This window comes from Hylaeus anthracinus, unplaced genomic scaffold, assembly GCF_026225885.1.
Source record: "Hylaeus anthracinus isolate JK02 unplaced genomic scaffold, UHH_iyHylAnth1.0_haploid 11982, whole genome shotgun sequence".
Classification (NCBI taxonomy): Eukaryota; Metazoa; Arthropoda; class Insecta; order Hymenoptera; family Colletidae; genus Hylaeus; species Hylaeus anthracinus.
Genome location: NW_026534330.1, coordinates 2,584,841 through 2,599,227, shown reverse-complemented (window position 1 = coordinate 2,599,227; position 14,387 = coordinate 2,584,841). Strand labels below are relative to the sequence as shown.

The following is a 14,387-nucleotide window of genomic DNA, read 5'->3' as shown; positions in this document are numbered from 1 at the left end:
TGTTCTATATCCCCGAAGCCTTTGTTGGCATTTGACGTCTTCTCCATGATTTATTTCAACTTTGGCTCGCTCGAGTTGTACTGTGCAAAGTCATTTCTTCTGTTGCAAATTTTTCATCTGTATAGAAGAGCACAAAAAGATGGAGCGAATACTTTCGCGACTAGTTCCTTTCCTTCTACTCTCTAAACATCGTTTCGAATAGACCCGAAACGTCAACAGTCGTCCAAAGCGCGTTTCTTTTTATGGTCGCTCTAACTAAATTGCTCGAGCAATGTTTTTCAATTACTCGAAACATACCCTGCGCTGGTGCAGCCTTAGGGACTGCAGCACCGCGTTATCTGGACAACAAGAGCACACGACGTTAATCTCGGGATTTACCCCGTGGGGATTCAGAGTCTTCTTGCTTTCTATCTGTGCCTTGTATCGCGATATTACCCGGGAATCATTGGCATACGCGCTGAACAGAGAGCTCTCTCCCGTGTGCTTTGCAGCTAAGCTTCTATTTTGGTTCTCCGTCTCTCGTTTCTCGTTTTCTCTGCGACGCATACATTTTACGACTGAGACTGCATCCCGTGCTACGCTCATAGGACAAAGGACTCGCGCGAACCGTTCGAAGAATTATTGGATACTCGTTTCTTGCGACTCCCTACCTCCAGGACTTTTGATTGCACCTAAAGCCGTCGCGCGGAATTATTCGAAGTGGACCAATCGTTCTCGAATATTAATTAATATTGACTCTCTCGTCGAACCTGGAACGGCCGAGGACCATCGAAGAGCAAACGCTTGAGAAATAAATTGAGCTTTTAGACAAAGTTCGTTTAATTGAAATAGTTCAAACACGTGCGTAGCACCGAGCGGTGGACCACGGAAAAGTTTTCGGATTCTCCTCAAACAAATTATACGACCAGATAGTCCCACTTGGAATTGACTTGTCGGTTAATAAGCTGTCGTTAATGCACGGGGATACACATTCACTTATTCGCAAGGAGAATTTAAAAGTTCCTGAAATGAGTATGCATTTTGCAAATAGCGCGAGGAAGCTAGGCAAATTCACGAGAGGATGTAAGAAAATATCGAAGGACTCCGCGACGTTCGGTATTTAAATTAACCAGTAAAGTTGAAGACCACTGCGCGACAACCTGAAAAATAATTTAGTAAGTCAAGGAAATGAAATCGAAGCAAGGTAAACCGTCCTCGCCACTCGAGCCGTTCTGTTCCTTTTATTTCGCTAGAGTGTCGCCGGCAAATCTTATTTAAGGCAGATTTATCGCCGTCCCCAACCCTGGAAGATCGAGCTGGGATATTACGCTGGACCCGGATGCGCCATTCACAATGCGACTCCTCGACTCAAAAAGTGTCATAACTCAAAAGCCGAGCGCCTCTTCGAGCACTTCCGCCGCTCCAGCACATCGTGTGCCAGAATCCGTCCTCTTCTCGTCTCCTCGTTCCGTTCCTACGGCCACGGGAACCGTTTTCCTTCGCGACAGGCCAAATGGAATCCCGTAGTTTTTGTTAATAACGCAAGGACCACTCGCGGGAATCAAAAATCCGACGATCGTTTCGTGCCCCGGTTACGATATAACGCGCTCGAATCGAACTCCTTGGCGTGGAATCCTCCGAAGGCGATGGACGATTGCTTTTTTGCTCGTTTCCCCCAATTTCTTGCGAGCGATCGTGCCACTGATTCGCTGGGGGTCTTTGCCAGATCAGGTGGCGAAAGCGTTTGTGTACAATTTTCACTCTGGGCTTAAGAAACGAAGGTTAGGCGTTCCTATGAAACTAGGCAATTCGCATGATTTAAGATACCGATAAGCAACAGTAAGATTAATTGATTGTAATCCTGCACATGATCTTTATTCTTGATATTATTATATTATCGACTACTAAACTGATTATTTTTCATGAGAGGGCAAACCTAACCCATTCGTTTGTTACGGCATTAGACATCGAGTGCGCGAGCCAAAGCAAACAAGCTTCGTCGCAACGCCCAGTTACCATAATCTCCTTTTTAACAGTCATCGCGTTCCAGGATTGCAGCGGAAACGAAGCGTGCGATTAAGACCGAAAGCAGCCTCCGCGAAAGAAAGTCGGAACTCGTAACAAAATCCTATGGATCTATCGTGCGTGACGAGCGACGACGAGTACGATCGAAACGCGTGTGTCACCTCTGCGAAGAAATGGACGACGTTTCCTACGTTCCGTTCCTTCCTTTTTCCATCGTCATCTTTCTCAACGGACTCAATTAGGCTCTTGGATTGCCTAATGCGCGCTCGAGCGAGCACCGCTGCGACGCTTTTTGCGGCGTCGGGCCGCTTGAATAATTGTGTTTTGCAACGTCTGCACCGATGGGAAGTTCCGGGCATGGGTCCAAGGAAAAATTAAGCAGAGGGAAACTTTTAAAGTGGACCTATAAAAGGAACTATACCGTCGCCGGTAGACGGTCAGTTTTGGAGCGATCGCGAGACTAGTATCGATCGATCGATCCAACTGTTTACCAGTAGCGAGCGCGCGACGAGTGATATGGCTTTTAAAGTGAGTGTACATCACGCGATTGACCATTCCTCATTTTTGTCTCACCGGTGTTACGCGGACGCTGATGTTTCCGAACAGCGCTATCGATCACTCGTTTCGCACCATTTAATTATCAGGGATGTTCGAGCGCCGATGGAATCTTTCTCTCCTGGTCCACGGTGGCACCCGTCGATTACGTCTATCATTTCGTCGGATCACGTTTCTAATTCCCGCAGAAAACTTCTCGAACAATAATAGATATCGTCTAAATGATTATCCCAATTATTCAAAGAAACAGTGCATGCATTGCCAACTTGAATACTCGATTTAATTACAAAACGGTACTCGAAGCACACCTTCACGAACGCCTCGGTCACTCACCGTGGACAACCATAACTTGTGATCCAATTACCAGCAGCGCTGGACTCTCGTTCAACTTTCAAACAGACACCGAGCATCGCACCGATGTTGCAAAGTTAATCTCGCAGTCAAACACGCCCATTCGCTCGAAATTCCGCATTCCCTCGAATAACTAATGGCAAATTCAATATTCCCCGCAGTTCATCGCAACGGTTTTGGGCCTGTCGGCTCTGTGCGCCGCGAGGGTCGAGGCTGGACACGCGCACTCTTTCCAACACTTTCACGGGCCTGTGATAGGCGAGGGCAAGGAGGTCACATGGGAGGACAAGCACGGTCACCATCACCACGACTACGTGGCCCATCCGCACTACGAGTTCTCCTACGGGGTGGAGGATCATCACACCGGCGACTACCACGGTCAGAAGGAGCACAGGGATGGTAAGTCGAGCGTAATACGAAAAGAAATTAATCTCTTTCCGTGTCTGTCCCGTCCCAGTGTGGCCGATATGGTCGTGAGGAATGAAAATGACACGGTTATATACGTCCATGGAATCGCGATGCAGCACCTCGGGAACAAACTGACAAACGTACACCAGCCAGAGGGGCCAACTGATTGCAGGAAAAAAACTGGCCACCGGTGATCCCTGTACACGAAGTAACACCGTGGCTGGAATTCCGAATGACCAGACTTGAGTCGCAGAATTCTCGGTATTCCTGATAGCGTTCCGTTGATCTAAATGCGCCAAGTCGTCGACTGGCAATTTATAATTGGCGTATACATTCATTTTCCAGATCGCTTCCGCGAGGCTTCAATAACAGCGGGAAAAGTAAAATTGCTGTCTGTTTTCGCTTGCGTTCATCAAATTTGAAATCATCAAAATTGTAACCTAAACATTCTCTAGTTTTACGTGTCCCACATTACAAGGTTTGCTATATCTCAGAATCATGACTGTGCAATACGAAATCCGTAACTCTGGTATTTTTCGCATCAAGCATCTGTCGGTGTTCTCTCTAAATAGGCGGAAATCTCCCTGTTCCGTGTTCGCTGGCATTTCCGTTAATGCCTCGTCCGCCGTTAGCGAGTCTGTCGTCGAATTAGAGGCAGCTCTCTAATTGACCTAACAAGATCGTAACGTTATCTGGGAGGGAACTAATTACGCGACGCAAATCTTGGTTTTCGCGGGCGCGCGATGATTCAACCGCGGCTGATTGCAGCCCCGCTAGAGGATCCATTCCATGAGCGGAAATCAAAATTGCTGGCCGTTAATGTTCAAAGAAGAGCACTAACAATGCGCGATACGTTTGATGCGGCACAGCGACGCGAAACGCTTCGTGGCTTCGCTAATTATGTACGGCGGGAAATTCCCTTTGGAAATAACTCGTACCACTCTATGGGAGGCCATTCAGACCTCCTTTTACCACGTTAATTCTCTAACCATCTCGCATACCGACTATGAATGTTACTCACAGCTGACTTCGCTACTAGCGACCATCGCGAGTGATCGATAGCATCAAAACGAGATATCAGAGGTGCGGCAGGGATTCCTCGTAATTAGTTACTCCACTCACTCCACCACAGGCACGTAAATCGCTTAACGGACGAAAGGTTTCTCGATAAAACTGTGATTTCATTTCATTTTCTGCGGCTGAAGTTGGAAAATAAAATGATTCCACCGACAGCAATGTATTCGCAAGTACCAAAACGAGAGATTCATTCCAGGTTCGAGTTACAAATTAGTCTCTGTAAACCGTTACGGAAGTCGTCTCTTTACCTGCTTCGCAGAAATTGCAATTTTCTTTTTCAAAAAGTTCCGATTCATGGTTGTTTTCACGATAAAGTATACACGGGATGCAATGTTTTCATTAATTTTGTTCGGCTACTGGAAACAGGAAGCAGATAAACGAATCTCGGAGGTTATTTGCGGGTCTCTATGTTGCACAGTCGAGTGTAATTTTCAGCGTTTGAAGTTTATAAAGAATATATATTTTGCAAAAAACGAATAACCGACTGTTTACTGTTTTATTGCGAGCCGATGTAAAGCCCGAGACAGCGAGTTACGTAAACTGCCGATTCCTTGCAGGTAACGAAGTCGTCGGCGAGTACACAGTGAAAGAACCAGGCGGTAACATCCGAACCGTGAAGTATCACGCTGGAAAGGACGGATTTTTCGCTCACGTCCACAACAGCAATGGGAACAACCACGACGGAGGACACCACGGTTAAAAATCGTCTCGCGACCCTACTCTTTTCCAAAGACACCCTGACGAGGTTCCATTGTTCCTGTTATGCAACGTTGTTTATTTTGTTATAGTTGCACTGATTAATAAAAGTCTCCTGATCGTTCGACTCGTGCCTCATTTGCCTCTGATGTGATTCTTGCTAAAATATTGCATGACTGGAGGGAGCGTGGAACGAAAAGAAAAAAGTCAACAACGAGTAATTAACAATTGCGTGAAACGGGACGAGTATTTTGGAGGAAAATTAATTTCGTCGCAATTCCGTGACAATGAACGCCAGTCCGTGCAGATTCAATTTATTACGCGTGGAACGCGGGACGGATAATGTCCGCCCCCAAATTACTTCCCGCTCAGCCGCGAAGAGATTCGATCGCTGAGGATCCGTAGCCCAAATCGAAAACCGATGCGTGGAATCTGGCGAACGCTACCCGCGACTCCAGGGCGACCGATGTTTTTAACGAAACTGACGTTTACTGATTGACAATTCGATCGTGACCAACGTGTGGATATCTCCCTCGTGATTACGTATCCAGGCACACCAGAAACAACCGCGATGATCTCGCGTTCGGAATCGATCGGTTTTCAGAATTAACGACACCTCTGACTCGAGATACCCGTTCAACCTATTCCCTGTCTCTTCGTTTCGATGAAATACCTATAATAGTTATTAAATAGCCATCTGTGACAGCTTTAACATTTTCGAAGTGCATAAATTTGAAATGTTTTTTAAATGGTAATCCACATCTCAAGTGTCTCGTTAACTATAGGAAAAATTGTGTTGTACAATTTTTAGTGCATTCATTATGCTTCAATTCTTCAAGCGACACTGTGTCTATTTTATCGACATTTGTGGACCACGAAGAAAATCTACGCAGCTTTGCAGTAATCGCATGCATACGCTTTGCCCTCTAGACTTGCACAATCATATGTCCTCTACTTGTAGCCACTTCGAGCGTCGAAAATGCTGTTTTCTCACAAAACGTAGACAACAATGCCATCAAAGACTCCGAGAACAACGACAATGACAATGCCGAGCTTGTATAAGTGGATTGTTCCTAATTTTCTCTGGCTGTGCCTAGTGCTTAAAATTATGACGTTTTGTTACCTCGTACTCCTAATTGTTCTTTCATAGTCATTGTTTCGGATAATACGTGAAAAACGCGAGAACAATGGGTTGTCATCAAATTGAGAATTCGATATTTGATGTACACTATGGAATTAACGATCGCATTCGGAGCACCTTTATTATTCATCTTTGGTTATTTCGCTGTATCGTTTCATTCCGGTGAATGATAGCAGGGGACATTTTACGATAAATCGAAAGGGCGGTGGCAACGCCATAGGGTGATACTGAAACGTTTATTCAAAGAGAAACTGTATTATTATTGCGTTTAATTAAATGTACTGTAAATTGAATCGTGCATGAATCGCATAAACGTGCACGCAAACGACATCCGCTACTGTATCACTGTTTTCCATAACTCGACGCATGAATTTAACGATATCGCGATAGTTTGCATCCCGCTTAACATTAACGTTTAACAGTATTCTGCTTTTTATTAAAATTGTATGTCCGTATCGTTCATGGTATGATCTGTGCAATGATTTAATTGGGTTTTAATATTAATATTATTTCGCGAATATCCTATCGATAACTTCCGAATTGAGAAACAAGGAGATATTCGTGGTACGATGACGTTAATTCAATTTAAAATTCTAAGGACGTATCGGTGACATTGGCATATTAATTGTTCCTTGTAATAATATTCCGTGATTTGAATAAACGCCCTGGAAGACTAATGGACAACTGTTACGGAAAATTAATGACATTTACCCGTACTTGACGATCGTTGAAATTGGTTACCATTGAGCCCTACTACTCCTTTGTCTTATTGCTTCTTCGTGCGCGGAATTTTCTTCGCGAAGTTATCCCAGGGAGCCGAGTTATCGAGGAATCTTTAACGGAGTTCCTGGGTAGGAAGTCAATGAGATGGAAAGCAAGAGAAAACGAAGGAAAATGAATGCCCTTCGTTGCGGTCTTGCGAGCTATTAAAATTGAATATCAGAGAAACTAATTTCTTCTGGGTTAACGGTAGCACTGCTGATACAATTGTCGGTTCTCCTTGCAACTTCTCTGGACCACGGACTCTGCAAACTTTAGCGATGAATCTCGAGAAGTGTCTTAATTTAAACTGCATTTATTCGAAATATTTGTACCAAGTCCTCTTAACACTTGCCGAAGACACGTTCTACCAACGAGTTTTAGACAAATCTCGCCCATGAAAAAGAATATAATGCACGCGATTAGAAATCTTCGCGTTGTAACGTCAGAATGTCACTCTTGGGTGCGAACAAACCCAACAAGGGGTATGCAAATCAGCTCGAACCATGCTACGAACTCGATGCTTCTGGGAACCTTGTTTCCCAGAGTCGAAGTAGCGCGAGCAACGAGACATAAAAGGGATTCGTAATTTATATCTCACAGTGGTTGATTCGAGTATTCGTTAAGACCTGTCCGACGATGACAGTATCCTTTCTTCGCTCGTTGTTTCGACGAACAATGAGGGGAAATAAAATTCGTACCGCCGGACTCGTCGACGTCTCATTCAAAGGCAAACAGTGTCCCCATTTAAATGAATCACGAGATAATTTCGCGAGGGGTTATCGCGCGTTTCTTGTCGCGTGATCGTCGCACAGAAACTCGGATCTTAATCCGTGTCGTGGTGCTCGGTGCTTTCTTGTCGCTTTACAATCCTGTTTATTTAGCGATTCTTCAGCTTCTTTCAGCACAGCCAGTGAACAGCGTGGAACAAAGATTTGTTTATTACGGGTACGAAACGCTTTATTGTCCTCGTGCTACCGTGGAACGACGTAGCTATGAAAGTTACACGCGTTCGTCGTCCCACTTGCACCCGTAATTCCGAGAGCTACCCATTCTAATTCCTGTTTGTTCCATTCTTTTTTCTCGTCGCGGTACACGGCACCTCGCAAAGAAAAAAAAAAGGAAAAATCTCGAGCACCGAGTACCGTCCGTGCAGTTCGAACGTGTCTCTTGCTCGTAAAATACTCCCGTCAGCCATCGAACGGTTCGAGGAAGTACGAGGCGACCCTCCAGCTTCCGCTTTATGAAGTTCCTTTGATCCTCTCTCTACCTTTCGCTGGCAACGGGGCACCATACCCTCGCTGAAAATTTCCGAATGACTTATTGTGAACGGGAGTGTACACCGAGGAAAGCGCAAACTTCTGAAATAAAAATAATACCAAAACAACGCGAAAGAAAAGCGTGCTCCACGACACGAGAGGACGAGGGAGTTTTCTTAAGAAACTCGGCTGCCATGGGGAGCAGAAGGGTGCCTCTAACCCTAGGAACAACTATTTTTATTTACTATTGGTGATTTTACTGACAGTAAAATTAAACGCAATTGCATATCGCGCTTGCATCGTGAAACCGAAAAAAGAGAATCAGAAGTTGCATCATCAAAAGTCCTCGCTGCGGGAGTCGACTTTTTCCTGTACCAATTTTTTGCATCATCGTTTCGAAAAGAGGTACGCAGCTTGTCCTAGTTTCCACGATCACCTTGTTTAGTAGCTACATTTACGGCGTATAAAAGTTAAAAACTCGCAGAACGCACAGCAGTTCTATCCGGCGCAGCAAATTTTAACGAGGCTTCATTCTGTAGCGCTAATTAACCGATAATCAACAGGAAGAACTCACCGATTGAAAATATAAGTCGCCGAAAGCGACCGGCGACGCGAGGCCATTTAATTCTGTCCCATTAATTTACGCGCGTGTATTCGCCGGTCGACGCCGACGTCGGAAGTAAAGAGGCGAAAGAACAACGCCATCGTCTGATATTAACATCGAACTTCAGTTAACGAACGCTTACTGAATCGTTCACGAACACCAGACTGGTTATCACCGATCGGTTTGCCTAGTGGCGAACAAAATTCTCGTCTGAACGAATAATCTTATAATGTAACATTTATTCTTATATCCAAAGATCTCGTTGCTATTTCTCTCCTCGATACACATTATTATTTCTACCTACAATACTATCGGATTTACATCCCTGCCCGTCTCTGCTTTCGGAACGTGAAGCGAAACGTCGTTGTTTGACACGGCTGGATCCTTCCACCAGCCACCGTGGAGTCTAACGAAAGCGTCATCGAGGACGAAGAATGGAAGTATTCCTTCTGCGAGCTATTTAGAATACTTACTACGTCGCATGAACCGAGCGTATAAACACCTGCTCGTAGTCATTCGTTGCAACTCTTTTTCGCGCGTGTTTTTTTTGCTGCGAGGATTCCTTTTCCTGGCGTTTCAGAAATGCTCGTTCGATCGACGCTCGGACGGTATTTTTAGTTGCAGAAACAGGAGCATGTGCGCTCCACTCTCTGCCCAGGCGTTACCCGATGGGTTACATCGAGAAGGAAAATATTTGGAATCGACCGACCGACTGCACGCTCCTCCTATTTCGTTCGTTCATTTTGTACCGTATCGTCCATTGCATTAGAAAAAAAAAAAACATCACAGAAACTTTTTTTAATGACGTGATGTATTTTCAATGACGGCGATGTAACTCGAAAGTAAAACAAGCACGATCACCTATGACATTTTACTGAAAATGTTCAACTAGACTATATTCGCTGCCCCGTTCGACTGACCCCATTGAGCTCGCCCCGTTCCCAGACCGAACTCGCCACACTTGTATCGATAATCGTCAGATTTGGAACATTATGCCACTGTACCACGATAATTAAAAATGCATAGTAGGAACGGGCTTCCTCCCCCCACGTATCGGTATCAAGATCCTTCGCACGAATTCCCGAATGCAGGTAGAACTAATTGCCAGTTGTTCGGCGGAGGTAGAACGCGATCGGGACGGGTATCGATAAATTACGACGCAGAACAGACGGGAAATCGATTCTCGCATAGAACGAAAGCACAGCGGCGGTTTTCGTGCGTTGACTTCGACCAAAACTGCGACACGACGGCTGCCTTTCCGCCGCGAGCAGACGAAGTCGAGGCCGCAGTTGTCGTGATTGCGCGTGCAACTGCAGTTGCAACGGGACTCCTCAGTTTTCGACTTATCGATCCACCAGGCAAGCGGGTTTAATTTTCGCCGTCACGTCTGTCCCGTCTGGCGTGCTGTGGTGTCTGGACAAACCATAAATACCTTACAACCCTCGGCCATATTTTCTTTTTCGGCCGACAAACGTCCATTAATATCTTTAGGAAAAGGCACCTTAGACCAGATGTCGACAAACTATGAATCCCGCCAGTCGCGCGAGCAAAAGCAAATAAATTGCTCGGTTAGGACTATTTAATTACAAACACCGCGTTTCACTTCCTCGTGTTTAATCATTTTTCCTTTCACAGACGCTATTGTTTTCGGTTAGTTTATTCAGGTGAAGTTGGAACAATGCGAACGAAAGTGTTCCTTTTGCAGGAAAACGTACGCGCGTAGGTGTTTGTCCAACGTTTCGAAGCGCGCCTGTTCTCTGAAAAGTTTGCTTGCGTTCCCGCAAGTAATTCAGTAACGTTTGCACGAGGCGAATGTCGAGAAACGAGAACGGAGTCCACTTTGGAAAATTACTCGTAGATCATAAGAATCGTTTGCCCACGGAACGCCTATACGTTTACGTCAGAAACTCGTTCTTCATCCTGTACAATCGCCGTTCAGGGAGCCAATACATTCTTAACGATTCCGTGCGTTAACGGGATTATTTATTAACAAATTCCAGCGTCGTACAACGTGATTTTATGCCCCCTTTATATACTAAACTGTGTTTTAAAATTTTGAAATCGTGTCTCTACCGAAAAATCCTGGAAAACGTCGATTTATTTGAACAAGCTCATATTTTAAATAAAGTTTGAAGTAACAGCTACCGTTTACATAACAAATCAATATTTGTTCGCAATCTGTATTTATTTTTAGCTACAGAGTATTCTAGCAAAATTCGTATAGGAACCTGTTGAACGCTCTGCGCATGTATTTGTTATTTATACAAATTATTGCCATGTCGTGTGTTTGATGCTACCTATGGTGGACCCACCGTAATGGGAATGACCCATCTGTATTTCTTAGCAACGCCAATTCAACGCGAGGGCTGTTCGTTGCAACGGCACTAGCCAAAAAACAAAAAGAGACGTTGTCTTTAGTCGGATCACGAGCAAAGTTTCTCCTAAAGTTCGTATCGGTGTAAGAGAAACGCGACCCGCAGGAATGGCTGCGGAGAGACTACGTGGAACTAATGGCGGGATCCAAGCGGGGTCGCAAAGATTAAACGAGCATCGAAAAGGCGGCGGAAGTGGAACGAGGGTGGAAGTACGCCCGCAAAGTGAAACAAATTGCCGCGAACGAGGCTCAGCCCGGCGACGCAGTCGTTGATTTTTCCTCTAATACCGCCGCAGAAGGGTCCACCGAGTTTTTAAACTCGATCTTTGATTTTTCTCCCGACACGATTCGAACAATCCACCCCCTGCACTCCTATGATAACTCCAAGTTCGGTTTCTTCCTTTGTCAGGAGCGTTCCTAGCATAAACGACGCCCCTTCAAACTATACAATAACATTTCTTCTATAGGAAGACTAATGAGGACAAACAAGAAAATTATTTGTGATGATTCGGTTATCTTCAGTATCAGTCCAAGTGATGTAGCCACAATTTTCACACAAATTAAACATTTGCAATCAATTTTAGAAGAAAAGCTAGCTTATAGATTATTGTACCTGTTGAAAAATTATCTAAATTTTGACTTATTTTTCAGACCGTCAATCTGTCGTATCCCCTTGAACACGAACGCAGGGTATCGAAATCTTGATCGCGAAACAGTTTAATTCTCGTTTTTCCGCTGCTTGGCCGGCGAAAACCTCGAGAAGGCAATTAAAACTTCCGTGCCGTTTCCGCGACGACGTGCAAAAGCAATGAACAGGTAAAATGAGCGACGCGATTTCGAGAGACACGTCTGTTGTGAAATCGTGCCTTAGAAAAACAGACCTCGTTAGCATAGCCATAGAGCTACTAACAGAAATGAACAACATTCTTATGTCGATGCAAATTTAAACCAATGGAAGGAAGATAAGCAACGTTTGATACACTATTTGCTTAATAAAAATTGCAAGTTCAATCGTGAAATGAAATTATGTATCAACAGCGGAGTTCCTATGGACTTTCGTTAATAAATAGTACGTTTACATGAACAGTGTCACGTTGGAATTAATACGACTATAAATAATTAATTGAAAATTGAATACAATCAACGTATGCTTCAATGTTAACGTATAGAAGCTTACTTGAATAACTAATCAATTCAATAGGCTTTGCGAATCAATCACCGCACTCAGTTTTCATGCATCATTTATGAATCGAATAAAATTCAGCCTACCTCTGGCCAATAGCATCGACAAACTGTGGAGCCTCAATGGTCGTGCATGGAGCAACGCTATCGCCAGCCTGGCTCTACCAGTCAGGGATCTTCGATAATAATTTGCAGCAACGGGACCGCAAATTTATAAGCGGTATCGATCGCCAAGAAAGCTTTGCTTGGGAACCCGAAAAATATATCCCGGAATGAATAAATTTCGAGAGCGTTGATATATTCCAAAAGAATCTTCCAAACCCTTCCTTATCTTCAGTCGCCAGGCGATCGTCTGGGATGGTGCGGTTCGAATTTCAAACTGATGAATCGTGTACAGAGGACAGGCTCATCCTGTTGTCTTAAAGATCCCATTCATCTGGCTGGTACAAGGGACGTCCTATTAAACTTGGTAGAGCTCCGAGAGGTCCAACTAATTCTTTGATCGATATGAAGTCTTTTCTCGAGCACGCACTTCCCGAGACTTTCAAATCTAAGAGGATTTATCGAGATTTATCGTTTACAAAAAAAAATATTCTTTTTGGCGATTTCATCTTGTTTTTATTATTCGAGGAACCAGCCCTTGTAAATTAACTAATTCTACGGATATATCCGACTCTTAAATTATCAAAAATATCGAAACGTGTTTCGAACCGTAAATTTTAGAACGAAGATACAAGTTATAAAATATTGTTATTGAGCACTTTTTCTACATCGGAAACAGTAAAACTTTTATTCGAAACAGTTTCCAATATGTTCCTTTGTTTAAAAACTTTGACCAATGAACATTTGCACGAATTTTCATGAGAATCTGTTACTGACAATTCCCAGGACGTACAACGTGACTTTATGAACCAAAAATTAACAAATACACGTCGTTCTAAATGGATCACGTTTCATGAAGGATAACAGTCCTCCAAAGAAGCCATCTGATACCTGGAAGCGTTAACATTCTCGCACGTACGGTTTATGCAGCTGGATTTACCCTACGCCATTCAATGGATCTCGATGTATAATACAGAACGCTCCCTTGACATTACGGTTGAAGCATAGAGATTAATTAATTCTAGAATCTCAGATCAAATTATGCACCAGTTTAGTGCATTGAACCTAACATTATAGGTCACAAGCCAATAATTTTCTAGTGAAATTAGATCGACAAATTTACAGATGAAATCGAAATTATTCTTGTTAAACGAATCGTGGGAATTGTCATTTGGTTGCTTTGAATAATGATGTTTGATTATGCATGGGCAAATTAATTGTCCAACTTCGTTTGGCAACACGAGCTAATCCGTTTGATTGTTAATCCGTTGACAGACTGCTTTCTGATGAAAGTGGAAATAGGAAAAGGGAAAAATCTACCTCGAGATAAGTAGAGAAGAAACTTGTACGGTGGAAACTTGTCCAAACTATTCCACTGCGATATTCGTTCGTTCAGATGAAACTTCCGGGAGACGTCTTGGTCCAATATTGATAGACCGATTCCCACGATCGAGACGAGCCTGTTCGCGATTTCTCTCGCTGAAACACCTTGTCCGTCTTTGAGAACGATTGGGCGATTCACCACCCGTGGGAAGGAATCGAATCTGAGGTCGGAAGCTCCAGATCTTAATCTACTTTTAATATCCTGCGACTGAGAGGTCCTCGCAGCTCGATCGCGGATCAGCGCCGCGGAATGGAAAAGTTTGCTCGTTCGACCTTCCGAGGTAAGATACCGCTCTTTCATTTTCCCACGGAGATTGCAGTGGAAAAGAAAGGAAGACGCGACGACGGAAACCAGATCCAAACTAGTGGAGGTCGCGGCCACACCAAGACGAGGCGAATCTGTTGAAATCCTAGCCGTCGCTCCATTTAGTCCATAGTCGCGCTGCATTTAGAGAAATTCATCGTTCATCGAGGGAACAATTCTTGTTGCCG

The 14,387-nt window shown here is 44.1% G+C and overlaps 1 protein-coding gene across 1 annotated transcript; it reads left to right on the top strand.

The window, feature by feature from the left end:
• The first annotated feature begins 2,520 nt into the window (after positions 1-2,520).
• Positions 2,521-5,127, top strand: LOC128886240 (cuticle protein 7-like). Its single transcript, XM_054140940.1, has 3 exons — positions 2,521-2,532; positions 3,072-3,309; positions 4,953-5,127. The coding sequence occupies exons 1-3, from the start codon at positions 2,521-2,523 to the stop codon at positions 5,093-5,095; spliced, it is 393 nt and encodes a 130-aa protein (XP_053996915.1). The 3' UTR covers positions 5,096-5,127.
• Positions 5,128-14,387: the final 9,260 nt, after the last annotated feature.

Excerpts from the sequence above, each read along its gene's own strand:
- LOC128886240 (XM_054140940.1), top strand. Across the intron at positions 3,310-4,952 it reads TCAGAAGGAGCACAGGGATG|GTAACGAAGTCGTCGGCGAG; the intron begins GTAAGTCGAGCG and ends GATTCCTTGCAG.